Here is a 14,964-nt window from a genome sequence, read left to right as displayed (position 1 = left end):
AAAGAAGCCCACCAGGGACCTCCATGCAGGCCTGGACCTATGCTTGGCACTAGCAGGGGCCCATAGTGCCACACAGGCTCCTCCTCATTTTGCATCAGGTGAACTTGGGTGAGCTTCGCTTGAAAATCTGGACCTACATGTTTTAAGATGAATCTTTGAAAGATGAACAGAGATGTTGCTGAGCTAAATATGCAATAACTTTCATGGTGCACATTATTGAAGGTTTTTATTTACTTCAATAAGAACTGCCCAACAAGCTGAATTAACTGTTCTAACTGAAGCTTGTCAACTGGCCAAAAATCAAATAGCCAATATTTACACAGATGGTAGCTATGCCCTTGATGTAGCTCACAACTATAATATAATGTTGTGGAAGCAGTGAGGCTTCTTAACTTTCTCAGGGCAGCCCATAAAGAATGGAAAATAGGTTGCAGAATTATTAAATATAATATTAAAAAAAAATTGAGACAACTGGCAATTACCAAAATTCCAAAACATTCTAAAGCTGCCACCATGGAGGCAAAAGGAAATTATTTAGCTGATGCTGCAGCTAAGACAGGCAGCATTAACTAGCCAAATTATCCAAATCTGAGAATGCTTCTTGCTTCCTATTAAACTAATAAAAGGCTCTCTTTTATAGTTCTAACAAACAGCTACAGAAGAAAAGAGGATATGGCAACAAAAAGGGGTACTAGGCAGACAGATATGACTTGGACTCAATAGAATCCAATCTTATCTATAGAGGCTTAATGACCTATGCTTTATATGTATATAAGCTAACACATTTGGGTCCTAAAAAGATGACTTCATGAAGTAAACAATATTTTTGCTACTGTAGCTGAAAAAGTGTACAGAAGATATCCTATCTGTCCAAAATATAACCCTAAAAAGTATTCCATAGATCCTAAGAACAATTCCCACTCCCTTTAGATCCATTTGAAGTATGGCAATTTGATTTTATCCAAATGCCACCATTGCAGGGACACAAACACATGTTAGGTATAATTTGATGTTTTGGTGTTTTCTTTTTGGACTGTGCTGAGGCATTGCCTTGCAAAAGAGCAACAGCCTTAATGGTAGGTAAATAATTATTGGGGAAGAAAATCAATTCCCAATTGGGAAATTCCCTTTAAGTAAGTGGTTGAGGGATTCATTTTACTGGGCAAATAATGCAATCCATTTGTAATATTTGGCCTATTCTATAGTATTTTCACTGTGCCTATTAACCCCAGTTCTCTGGATTGATGGCACAATTAAAACTCAATTTAGGGCCTGACCTGTGGTGGCACAGTGGATAAAACGTCAACCTGGAATGCTGAGGTCACTGGTTCAAAACCCTGGGCTTAACTGGTCAAGGCACATATGGGAGTTGATGCTTCCTGCTCCTCCCTTCTCTCTCTCTCTCTCTCCTCTCTAAAATGAATAAATAAATAAAGTCTTTAAAACTCAATTTAGGTAAATTTTCAGAAATTTTAATCTCCCTTGGCCAAAAGCTCTCTCTGTAATGCTTCTCAATTTGAAATCTACTTCTTTTGGTAAACATAGCCTTCCTCCTTATGAAATAGTCACCAGCCACCCTATGAATCTAGATAAAGGGGCACATGAGTCAACTTTACAAAAAGGAGACATTCTGCATTATTATTAAGGGCTCATTAACCAGCTTACAGGAACTGATAAATTAGTAACATTCATTTCACAGCATACTCCTGGGAGACAAAGACTTCAAAGACCATGACTTATAACCAGGAGATTTTTTTACACCACCGGTAAAGACATTAATTAAAGACTCTCCAACACTGTTGGAAGGTACCTTATCAGATGCCTAACCATGAATGGACATCTGCCGGTCTGACACTAGCCTCCACCTACAGCAGAGATCAAAGACTTCTCAAGGATAAGAAGCTGGTGACATCAGTGATTGCTATCCCAACACATCAACAAGGCGTATATACCTACAATTATGTTGAAGTTCATTAATTCGTCTTTACCTGTCTGCTAATATTAATAATAGTTAAACTTGTTCTTTGAGCTTTTCTTAAACTTTGCATATATAGCCCAACTGTAAATACTGTAATTGCTAAATTACACTAGTATAAGATAACTTTTGTATTTTCAGTAATTTTCCCTTTATGGTTTCATTTTGAAATTTAGAAAAAATGCTATTGCAAAAAGAAAGAAAGGGATGTGTATGTTTTCAAGAGAAGTTAATAGAAAGAAGTTTGTCCTAATAAGTTGGTTATGTTGGAATGAGTAAAAAGAGACAAATTAAAAAGAATAAGCAAGTTGTAGAAGGTTAGTAGAAAAGGAATATTGAGAAAGGAATTTTACCTACGTAAAATGCTAGAACCAGATTAAGGGAATGTACTTTACCACCTGACCCAACAAAGACTATTAACTATACTAATTCAGATGGAAGGTGAAGTGGCTATAAAAACATGGCCCTCTGTAACTACTGCTGAGGCACAGGAAAGGTACTTAGGAAACTCTTACTGTCCTCTTGGTCTTTGAATTTTTAAATTAATTTTATTTATCTTTTTTTTTTTTTTTTTTTTTTTTGAGAGAGAGCGAGAGAAAATGAGAGAGAGAAGTGGGGGAGGAGCAGGAAGCATCAACTCCCATATGTGCCTTGACCAGGCAAGCCTGGTGTTTCAAACCGGCGACCTCAGCGCTCCAGGTCGACACCTTAACCACTGCCCCACCACAGGTCAGGCTAGTCGCCGGAATTTTTAGACAGTAATCATTTATTTTTACAGCTTTGGCCCTGATTAAACCTTAAGGTTACAGCTACAACCAGTGGGAATCAGATTAATAACAACACTTAGGGTATCTAATAGAAAGCAGATGGGCCATAGTAAATGGGAACTCATCTCATGATCAGATTATGAAAACCAGAGAGGTGTGTAGTTGCTCTCAAACTATAAGTACATATTACACTAGATGCAAAATACAAAGAAGTGGGACAGACAGCAAAACTTCAATTATAATATCTTATAGGTTAGAAATGATCCAGAGTGTTTTTTCTTTTTCGTTATTAGTGAGAGAGACAGACAGAGAAAGAGAGAGACAGAAGAACAGAAAGGGAGATGAGAAGCATCAGTTCTTTGTTGTGGCTCCTTAGTTGTTCACTGATTGCTTTCTCATATGTACCTTGACTGGGGGGTCTCCATCAGAGCCAGTGACCCATTGCTCAAGCCATCAACCTTTGTGTTCAAGCCAGCAACCATGGGGTCATGTCTATGATCCTACGCTCAAGCTGGTAAGCCTGTGCTCAAGCCAGCGACCTCGGGGTTTCGAACCTGGGTCCTCTGTGTCCCAGTCCTACGCTCTATCCACTGCGCCAATGCCTGGTCAGGCTCCGCCATATGTTATATACGTGCATGCTCATTACTGTATCTAGAGTTCTGTTTTCTTACCATTTGCCTCTATCTCCATTTTCTTTTATTTGTTTCTGCCCTTTCTGACTCATTCCCTCTCTCTCTCTCCCTTTTTCTGCCATTTCTGCTGCATGCTTGGATCTGGTTTGTTCATCTTTCATTTAATTACCAAACATATATTATACTATGCCCTTATCATATGGCCAGCCCATATCTAGCTATGAATCTTCATGCTCATACTGTCTCTCTTCCACGTTTAGACTTCCTATGTGTTTAGGCCACTGGTTTTGCCTATCTCTGTCCCAAACCTATCATCCGTCAAGTCCCATTCTTGTGTGTTTGGATATAAGCAAAAGTGGGAGGTATATGGGATAAAAGGGTTGTGGGCTGGGAAATTTTTAAATCGACAATGTATGTACTCTCCTAAGTAGAAGAACTCTGAGAACACAGGGAAACCTAAAAACATTCCTATAACATGAAAATAAGTTTGGGGCTTACCTATGGTGACTATCATACAATTAACACATCACTGATGACTGAAGAAAATGATAAGAAAATAAGAGGTCCTGGCTGGGTTGCTGGGAATACAGTGTTGTTCTGGTACACCGAGGTCGCGTGTTCGATCCCTGGTCATGGCACACGGAGAAGCAACCAATGAGGGCATAACTAAATGGAACTAAATGGAACGAGCAGATGCTTCTACCTGTCTTCCTTCCCCTGTCGCTCTCTTTTTCCCTTCCTCTCTATTTCAAATCACTGAAAAAGTTTAAAAATATAATAAAATAAGAAAAATGGTTAAAACTAAAAGGGTGCTTTCATCTGCTGATTCCAAGGCTTACAGCTTTTCATTACCATGATTAAAAACTGCTGGTTTGCCCTGGCCGGTTGGCTCAGTGGTAGAGCGTCGGCCTGGTGTGCAGAAGTCCCGGGTTCGATTCCCGGCCAGGGCACACAGGAGAAGCGCCCATCTGCTTCTCCACCCCTCCCCCTCTCCTTCCTCTCTGTCTCTCTCTTCCCCTCCCGCAGCGAGGCTCCATTGGAGCAAAGATGGCCCGGGCACTGGGGATGGCTCCTTGGCCTCTGCCCCAGGCGCTAGAGTGGCTCTGGTCGCAACAGAGCGACGCCCCGGAGGGGCAGAGCATCGCCCCTGGTGGGCGTGCTGGGTGGATCCCGGTTGGGCGCATGCGGGAGTCTGTCTGACTGTCTCTCCCCGTTTCCAGCTTCAGAAAAATACAAAACAAAAAAAAAACCTACTGGTTTTTTTCCTGTGAAGCTGGATCATTGTACCAAACCAATACTGAAGCTACCAGAAGGGCAAGCAAATTCCAGGGAATCTTCAGACAATCTTTAAGTCCCTGACTCCTAATCTGTGTACACAGAATAACCTATAGAAACTACAGATGAAAAGTGTAACTGTGCTCAATACCAAAGCTCTTTGTGCCTTGTAAAATGAAAACATGATCACATAGGTTGGAATGAAGCAAAAATATGACAAAACAAGAATATATTTGATTTAGTCACAGAGAAAATCTAAAACTTTGACTCTTCAACACTAAGGAAGGAATAATAAAATAATTTTTCATAGTCATTACATATAGTTACGAGTTTCATGTTTAAAAAGTTTTTCTTTGTAATAAATTTAGAAATACTTCAGCAACCTCAGGTTTCAACCATAATTTGCAAATAAACACCTACCCCTCCCCTAGCTATCCAATTATATGAAACACTAGATAATGTTACCATTTTGATTCATGGTTCATTTTGCCAGGGTTATATTTATAAAATTAAATTATTAAAAAATAAGTTTATGTTTTCTAAAACTAAGGAAGATACCAAGTATAATACGTGTATCAGGATGTTTCTTTTATAGTAATGTAGTCTTTACAAGTTTTTATTTTTAATATAATCTCAGAGTTCCAACAGGTCTTAAACATTCATGTAATCTGACTTTTTACCCAGTGCATAAGTGCCCTTACGACACCCAAAATGCATCACTGTTCAGCTTTTGCCTAAAAACTGCCCTCCCTTTAAAGGACAGGAAATCCTATTGCATAAGACAACTTATTACAGTTCACAATTTGTTTTTTAAAACCTATAAGAAGGTATTTGGAAAGACAGGAAACAAGGTTTTGTATCACTTTATTACCACTTGTTGAATTTACCCCTGAAACTTAACACACAGCTCAAGAGAAATGGGGACAGAAACAGGTTGCTTGGTGATGGAACAGGTAAGAGAAAACCATAGTCACTGCTGCAGTCTTTTAAAAAAAATAAGTAGATATTGCACAACAATGAATTAAAAACAAAACAAGTAATCTGTATTTTTAAAAAATAAAATTAGTTAGGCCCTGGCCGGTTGGCTCAGCAGTAGAGCGTCGCCCTGGCGTGCGGGGGACCCGGGTTCGATTCCCAGCCAGGGCACATAGGAGAAGTGCCCATTTGCTTCTCCACCCCCGCCCCTCCTTCCTCTCTGTCTCTCTCTTCCCCTCCCGCAGCCAAGGCTCCATTGGAGCAAAGATGGCCCGGGCGCTGAGGATGGCTCCTTGGCCTCTGCCCCAGGTGCTAGAGTGGCTCTGGTCGCGTCAGAGCGACACCCCGGGGGCAGAGCATCGCCCCTGGTGGGCGTGCCGGGTGGATCCCGGTCGGGCGCATGCGGGAGTCTGTCTGACTGTCTCTCCCTGTTTCCAGCTTCAGAAAAATACATAAATAAATAAATAAATAAAATTAGTTATAATAATAATGGTCAGGGCAAAAAAAAAAGGCAAAATACTAAAGAATTAAAGTCAAATGTAAGAGTGACACTGCTTCCCATTTCTACTCACACTCTTCCGAGGTAATCATTACTAAATTTTAGGTATATCCACTCAGATATTTTCTATGCTCATGCAGGCACATCTGTATTATATATTATATATATATTTCTTATGCTATACGATTACAATCATGCTATACTGTTTTGTAAACTTTTTCACTTAAAAATGTGTTGAGGTATCTTTCCGTAAGTATATAGCATTCTACCTTCTTTTTAACAGTTAATTCCATGGTATAAATATATTATCATTTATTTATCCAGATCCACAGTGATGATATCTAGATTAGTTTCACACTGTTCTAATTGTTATACAAAGCCAAAATTTATCTTTTGTGATTTATTTCAATAATTTTTGCTCTAGAATCATATGGAATAAACTGACTCTATCATTTAATAGTTCTCTGAACATCTGAAAGATCACCACTATATAATATAAGTGGGAATAAATGAGAGAACACATGAATGAAAAGTTTTGAGTCATAATATTCAAGTATCAGAAATCAAAAAGGAAAAAGAATGACCTCAAATAAAAGTAATCTAAATATTTAACAACAGAAAATGGGTGCCTAAATTAAGATCTTTGAAGCTAATGGGATATTATACAATGATTAGAAACATGGAGATTCTCCTGCATCATAACAAATGTTACAATGCTAAGTGAAAAAATAACATGCTGCTGCATGTGAACTGAGTGAGATTAACTATATCTGCATATGAAAAGGAGAGAAATAGTCAAATAAAGTGTAGCTGCATTAGGATGGTAAGAGGCATGGATCATTTCCTTTCAAAATATCTTTAATATTTTATAATTTGTTTCTACAATAAATCAAGAAAAGAAAAAAATGATAGCTATTAAGAAGATCAAGATCTTCATTCTCAGTTTCAAGGCCCTCAAGTCCCCCTTTACTTTCTTGATTATCTTGAGATATAACCTTCATAGTAAATAATCAGGTCTTAAAACTCTTCTTTTTTTTTCAGGCAAGAAGAGGGGACATAGTGAGTGAGGCAGAGTCCCACAAGCACCCCATCTTGGATCCACCCAGCAACCCCATCTGAGGCTGATGCTTGAGTACAGAGCTATTTTTAGCACCAATGGATTAGAGCTATTGTCAGCAACCGGGACTACACTCAATCCTACTGAGCCACTGGCTGCAAGAAGAGAAGGAGGGGAGGAGCATATGGTCACTACTTCTGTGTTCCCTGACCAGGAATTGAACCCAGGATATCCATATGCCGGGCTGATACTCTATCCACTGAGCCACTGGCCATAAAACTCTTGATGGCAAAGCTATAATCAGCAAACAAAGCTTCAAGTATCACTGCCCACTATAGAATAGTGTGGATAGAATGGAATGGGATGGGATGGGATGGAAGGGGATAGAAGGGAATAGAATGGAAGGAGTTAGAGATCAAACAAGGAAAAGAGGCAATCAGCAAGATCTCCAACTTAAACCATGTTCATAAACATCCAGTGCTACCACTTTTGTTCTAGCTCCACATGAGTAGAAAACTGATATGAATTTCCAGATCACTTGGTTAGGGAATTAAGGGGTCAAAACACCAACATAATAGTTAAGATCTAAGTACTTCAGGAAGAAATGGTCATCTTTCCAAGCAAACACAGGAATGTCAAGTCTCAAACTCAGGTCACAATAGCAACAGCAGGATTCTTCAAATTCATAATCACTCATTTTTCCAAAATTTCCTCATTCATTTCTCCAAAATTTCCATCCATTTATTGTTGAAGGAAAAATGATTAATTTCTTCAATGAACCTAAGTCACAATAAGCTTTTTCCTTTAAATATTCCATGTTATAATACCCAATATTTTGCGAATCACTGGGCTGTACTGAATAATGACAAAGCACTAATGAGTAAAAACAACAATCATATTATTTTGATTAACTGTGTGCCATTTATTTACAATGCCACAATATCACCTTGGTTCTATTTTCCCAAGTATAAGATATTCCCATGTATAGGAGGCACCTTAATTTTGGGGCCCAAAATTTGGTGGGGGAAAGTATTACATAAAGTTACTGAACTCAAGTTTTGTTCATCTACAACAATGAGCGCAAAACAAGCGTGAAAAAGTGGGAAATGCAAGTAAAAAATCTACAACCACTGTATAAGACACACCCAGTTTTTAGATCCCCAATTTTTTGAAATCAGTATGTCTTATACATGAGAAAATATGGTATGTGTTCTGGCTGCTCAAGCATTAACTACTGATGAGATAAGTCACATTCGCAGCTGAGAACTCACTCTAGAAAAATGGGGAGAGAAATCCTTGTGATTTTATGTTAGAAGTTCTAGTGTTAGGTCTTGGCCGGTTTGCTCAGTGGTAGAGCATTGGCCTGGCGTGCGGAAGTCCCGGGTTCGATTCCCGGCCAGGGCACACAGGAGAGGTGCCCATCTGCTTCTCCACCCCTCCCCCTCTCCTTCCTCTCTGTCTCTCTCTTCCCCTCATGCAGCCGAGGCTCCATTGGAGCAAAAGACAGCCCAGGCACTGAGGATGGCTCCATGGCCTCTGCCCCAGGCGCTAGAGTGGCTCTGGTCGCAACAGAGCAACGCCTCGGATGGGCAGAGCATTGCCCCCTGGTGGGCGTATTGTGTGGATCCCAGTCAGGCGCATGCGGGAGTCTGTCTGACTGCCTCCCCGTTTCCAGCTTCGGAAAAATACAAAAAAAAAAGAAGTTCTAGTGTTTGTGATCACATTTATGAGACATGCTGAAATCTTGTCTACTTTCTTGTCAACTTAACTACTTTGAAAATAAATTTCCTTTTTTCTAGAAACTATTTTTATTAATAACTTGGCAAAAATCGAAAAAGGTATGCTTACAAATCATCCTAACTTCTGTCACCAAAATAATTTCAAACTGCCTACTATGTGAAAGAACAATGTTGGACCTTGACAACTGAGACACAAGGGTGAAGAAGGTACAAGCCCTGTTCTTAAGGAGCTTATAGTCTTATGGGTGAGAGAGTATGCAATTACAATTAAAAACCAGTCAGCCTGACCAGGCAGCAGCGCAGTGAATAAAGCATTTGCCTGGGACGCAGAGGTCACCGGCTTGAGTGCAGGCTCATCTGGCTTGAGAGCAGGTTCATCTGGCTTGAGCATGGGCTCACCAGCTTGAGCGCAGGGTCACTGGCTTGAGAGTGGATCACAGACGTGACCCCACAGTCTCTGGATTGAAGTGCAAGGTCACTGGCTTGAACAAGAGGTCACTGGCTCAGCTGTAGCTTCCCCGTCAAGGCACATATGAGAAAGCAATCAGTGAACAACTAAGGTGCTACAACAAAGAATTAATGCTTCTCATCTCTCTTCCTGCCTATCTGTCTCTATTTGTCCCTCTGTCTCTCTCTTGCTTAAAAAAAAAATTAAATAAATAAATAAAACTAGTCAATACATAATAATTAGTAACAGAATCAGGATTGAAAAATATCCCAGTATTAGTAATAATGGGATAAAATAACATGGCATCTAACAAGAGGTTTAGGTGCTCAAAATCAATTTTTAACCATAAAATGCAGAAAGCCTTGGTTGATGGAAGCTTATATAAAAAATATGTAAAGGTTTCAGCTAAGTAAAACTCTATATAATCATAAAAGTCAATTATGTGGAATGGCTGTTAAAACAACTACTCTAAATTAAAAGAAATATTGTGTCCAGATCAAGGATGATAATCCCATTGTCTCCATATTCAGAGTTACTGGTGCTGTTTTATGAAGCTCATTTAAGGAGGACATAACGAAACTAGAAGTGATTGTGTATACAGTGCGTTTGCTTTCACACGCGCACACACATATTCATGCTTGCTAGAGGAGCAACGATAGCACGTATTTATAAATCACATTTTGCAAAAAGACTGAAGAAGTGAAGGCACGTGGCTTAAAACAAGACCTGGAGGTGAGTGGTAGAGGAGAGAGTATATAATAATTTTGACAAATGCCTCTCAGTTGGTAACACAGGGTTCAACAGTGCTCCATGAAAATTTTAAAAAGGCAAATTTTGGCCCAAATCTGAAGAACTTCTGATGCCTTGGGATTTCCAACAATGAATGACCTTAAAGAACAATAAACTCTATAGGTAGAAGTAGTTAAGCAGAGATGTATGATCAATTGTTAAGCAACTCTAACACTGGGAAGAACGGAGATCTTAAGCTCTTCCTAGGTTGGAAAATCTTGTGGCTACCACGTTAGCTGCAGCAAGAATATTAAAAGTCTTAGTGGACCACCTCACAAAGCAGAAAAGATGTCAGAAATCACCACTGACCTTCACATAAGACCTAAAAGGTTTTATGACTCTTAGATGATTGTCAGAAGAGATACTGGGTGCTGAAGAGAGCTTGGTGGATTTGAGCATCAGCCCCAGATGGGGGCTGCCAGGTAGATCCCTGTCAGCGCACATGTGGGAGTGTGTCTCACTATCTCTCCTCCTCTCACTTAAAAAAAAAAATCCTCAAAGGCCATAAATTATCACAATTATACAGATAACTCTTACAAATTAATGAGAACAATGAATTAAATGACAGCATTACAGTATTTTAGAATGTGTATTTATAATATATCTTTAAAACTTAAATATACTAGTCTTAATATGGCAAAATATAGCTTGCAAATCACCAACCACTACTCCTTTCATTTGGTATACATAAAGAAATAGAAAGAGAATGAGTAAACTACCAAAAAACAAAACTCCATACCATGTGTATTTCAGGCAGGTGAAAGCATTCAAAAGTTGGTTTACAGGCACAGTAATAATACCACATGTCCCCAATTAACACAACTACTCCTCCAGGAGCCAAAAAGCAAGTAGCTTTTTAGTTGACTATGTTTACTTATCTGCCTAGCAAGAAGAGGAGATATATGGTCTGGTATGAGTAAAGTAATCAAGAAAACGTGTGTATTTTTAGGGCTTCTATTAAGCTGTATGTTAGAAAATAAAGAAAATAGATTTGACTTACCTGCACTGCCAAGCTGTTTATAAAATCTGTACTCTAAATGAAGCTGTGGAGCTCGTGATTTTATTGGTTCCTGAAAGCCAAAAAGAGATATTGTGATTAGATGTGGACAAGTAGAATTTTTCTACTTCTAGGTTTTAAGCATAAACCAGAGCTAAGACCACTTAATATTTATTTTTATTTTTTTGACTCTAAGTAATTTTTTATTTTTCCATTACAGCTGACATACGTTATGTTAGTTTCAGGTGTACAACCCAGTGATTAGACATTATATAACTAAATGATTATCCTGCTAAATCTTGTACCCACCTGACACCATATAGTTATTACTGTATTACTGACTATATTCCCTATGCTGTACTTGACATCCCAGTGACTATTTTGTAACTACCAATTTGTACTTCTTAATCCTTCACCTTTTTCACTTAGAAGACTACTTAATATTTTAGAGATGATATCCATATAAGATATCATTTTCTTTCCACAATTTCTCTCTGAAATCATAGTAGGAGGGAGATGAAACTGATTTACATATAATTCTTTCCATAGATATTTAAATAAAACTACTCTTAGCTCTGGCCAAATACTGTAACTTGGTTGGTTAGAGCATAGTCCTGATATATCAAGGTTGCAGGTTCAATCCCTGGTTAGAGCACATACAAGAACAGATCAATATTTTTGTCTCTCTCTCCCCCTTCTTCTCTCTAAAATCAGTAAATAAATTAAAATAAATAAATATACTCTGTATGTGCTATCTTTCAAAGATAGCTCTCCCTCATCATAAAGTGTTCTCTGATATGTATTCTCCTGGAACATCGACGTCAAACCTTTTAATTAACTGCCAGCATGTATTTCCTGATTGTTTTATTATAAATTTGGGGTAATAAATAGTTTTATTATTTTTTTAAAAAATTATATTTGTTCAGAAAAAATATTCCAAGTACAGAAAAATTAGGAAGAGGCTAAAAATGAGCATCTAACACTTTATAGAGAAGCACTATTAAGATTTTGGTGAATGTCTTTCCAAATATTTATTTATATATACTTAATATATAAATAGACTAAAACACTTTTTAAATAAATAAAATCATGCTATGTGTGTTATTTTGTAATGTGCCCTTAAATTCAGCAATGTGAGAATGACATCTTTCCATGCAGTAAGTAAAGCTGTACATTATTTATTTATTTATTTGAGAGAGACAGAAAGGGAGAGATAAAAAATATCAACTCATAGTGTGGCACTTTAGTTGTTCACTGATTGCTTCTCATATGTACCTTGACTGGGGGCTCCAGCCAAGCCAGTGACCCCTTGCTCAAGCCAGTGATCTTTGGGCTCAAGCTAGTGACCTTGGGATCATGTTAATGACCCCACGCTTTAGCTAGGAACCCATGCTCAAACTGGTGAGCCTGACCTCATGCTCCATGAGCCCGTGCTCAAGCCAGTGAGCTCAGGTCTTCAAATCTACAACCCTAGGTTGACAGGTTGATGCTATATCCACTACACCAACACCAGTCAGGCTGTGTATTCTTTTTTTTTTTTTTTTTTTAATTACTTGGGTTTTTTTCTGTAGGGAGAAGTGAGGAGGCAGAGAGACAGACTCCCACATGTGCCCGACCAAGATCCACCTGACAAACCCACTAGGGGGCGATGCTCTGCCCATTTGGGGCATTGCTCCATTGCAACCAGAGCTATTCTAGCACTTGAGGTGGAAGCCATGGAGCCATTCTCAGTGCCCGGGCCAATGGAGCCTTGGCTACAGGAAGAGAAGAGAGAGAGAAAGGAGAAGGAGAAGGGTGGAGAAGTAGATGGGCACTTCTCCTGTGTGCCCTGACTGGGAATCGAACCTGGGTCTTCCACATGCTGAGTTAATGCTCTACCATTGAGCCAACTGGTCAGGGAATATATTATTTTTAATGGCTACAATACTCCTCTGTCTGTCTGTATGTACACATACACACACACAAACAATAACTTTTGGACACTTAGATTGCTTTCAGTTTCAATATTATACATAATGCTGAAGAAAAAAAATTGTTTATTTCATTTTACATTTAAGAGAATTAGATTATAAATGTAATTAAAATACATAATCAATACGGTGTTCAAGTTTTCAAAGATTGAGTTTTCTAAAGATCCTGAAGAGAAGATAAAGTAGACAAACTACCACATTTTGCTCTATACCAAACTTCAAGAATTACCTGGTTAATTATTCTGAATTGAAGTATACCAGGCAACTAGGTAAAAAGAAATCAAACATTACCCTAAAGGATATATCTGCATACCCATTAGAATGGCTATTATCAAAACCACAGAAAATAACAAGTATTGGTAATAATATGGAGAAACCGGAATCCTTGTGCATTGCTGGTGTGAATATAATATGGTGCAGCTACTGTGGAAAACAGTGTGGCAACTTCTCAAAAAAATTAAACATGGAATTACCATATGATCCACAATCTCAGTTCTATATATTTACCAAAAAAATCAGGACTCAAATTGATATTTCTACACCCAAATTCATAGCAGCATTATTTATAATAGTCAAAAGGTAGAAGCAACCCAAGTATCTATCAGCGAATGAATGGATAAACAAAATGCAAGTAGCCCTGGCCAGGTAGCTCAGTTGGTTGAAACAACATAATGAAAATTGCAGGTTCGATCCCTGTTAAGGCACATACAAGAAACAACCAACAAATGTACAACTAAGTGGAACAATAAATTGATGCTTTTCTCTCTCTCCCTAAAATCAATAAATAAAAATTTTAAAAGGTGTGTATATTTGGTTTCAAGTGAAAGATGAAATACGATTTAGTTGTAACAAGGACATTCTGACACATGCTATAACTTGGACGAACCTTAAGGACATCATACAAAATGAAATAAGTTAGTCACACTTATGGAGTAGTCAAATTCATAGAGACAGAAAGTTGAGGTGGCTTCCAGGAACTGGTGGCAGAGGAAATGGGGAGTTAGTGTTTAATGGGTACAGGATTTTAGCTGAGGAAGATAAAAAAGTTCTAGAGATGGGTGCTAACAATGTGAATGTATTTAATACCACTGAACTGTACCCTTAAAAATGGTTAAAAAGGTAAATCTAGATACTAATTCCTTATCGTTTATAAGATTTTCAACTATTTTCTCCCACTTTACAGGTTGCCTTTTCACTCTGTTCAGAGACCTGAGGTACAAAAAAATATTAATTTTATCAAGTCCAACTTATCTGTATATCTTGTCTTGTTGTCCTTTCTGTGTGATAACCAAGAAATCATTCCCAAATCCAATGTCATGAAGTTTTTCCCTGAAGTTTTCTTTTAGGAGGTTTAAATGTAGTTTTAGCTCTTATGTTTAGGTCTTTCATTCAATTTGAGCTAATTTTTGTAGATGGTCTAAGGGTAAGGAAGGTAAGGATCCAACTTCACTACATGTGGATATCCAGTTTTCCCACATAATTTTTGAAAAACTGTCCTTTCCCCGTTAAATGGTTACTTAACCTTTTTATTTACTTTTTAGAGAGAGACAGACCTGAAGAGAGAGATGAGAAGCATCAACTCGTAGTTGTGTCACTTTTCGTTGTTCATTGATTGCATCCCATATGTGCCTTGACTGGGTGGGCTCCAGTTGGGCCAGTGACCCCTTGCTCAAGCCAGTGACCTTGGTATCATGTCTCTGATCCTATGCTCAAGCTGGCGACCCCATGCTCAAGCTGGTAGGTCTGTGCTCAAGCCAACGACCTGGGGTTTCAATCCTGGGTCCTCAGCGTCCCAAGTCGATGCTCTATTCACTGCGCCACCACTGGTCAGGCACTTAACC

General features: G+C 38.5%; 1 protein-coding gene across 7 annotated transcripts in view; it reads right to left on the bottom strand.

Moving 5' to 3' along the window:
• The window catches only part of CSNK1G1 (casein kinase 1 gamma 1), a 226,036-nt gene that overhangs the window by 97,031 nt on the left and 114,041 nt on the right, over positions 1–14,964 (bottom strand). For all 7 annotated transcript variants that reach the window (XM_066273996.1, XM_066273997.1, XM_066273998.1 and 4 more), the window contains one exon: positions 11,157–11,226. In XM_066273996.1, coding sequence (XP_066130093.1) covers positions 11,157–11,226 — 70 coding nt within the window. The remainder of the gene's footprint in view (positions 1–11,156; positions 11,227–14,964) is intronic.

Source organism: Saccopteryx bilineata, chromosome 4 (genome assembly GCF_036850765.1).
Source record: "Saccopteryx bilineata isolate mSacBil1 chromosome 4, mSacBil1_pri_phased_curated, whole genome shotgun sequence".
In the NCBI taxonomy this organism is placed as follows: domain Eukaryota; kingdom Metazoa; phylum Chordata; class Mammalia; order Chiroptera; family Emballonuridae; genus Saccopteryx; species Saccopteryx bilineata.
The sequence above is the reverse complement of the archived record's forward strand: the minus strand, read 5'-3'. Positions and strand labels throughout refer to the sequence as shown.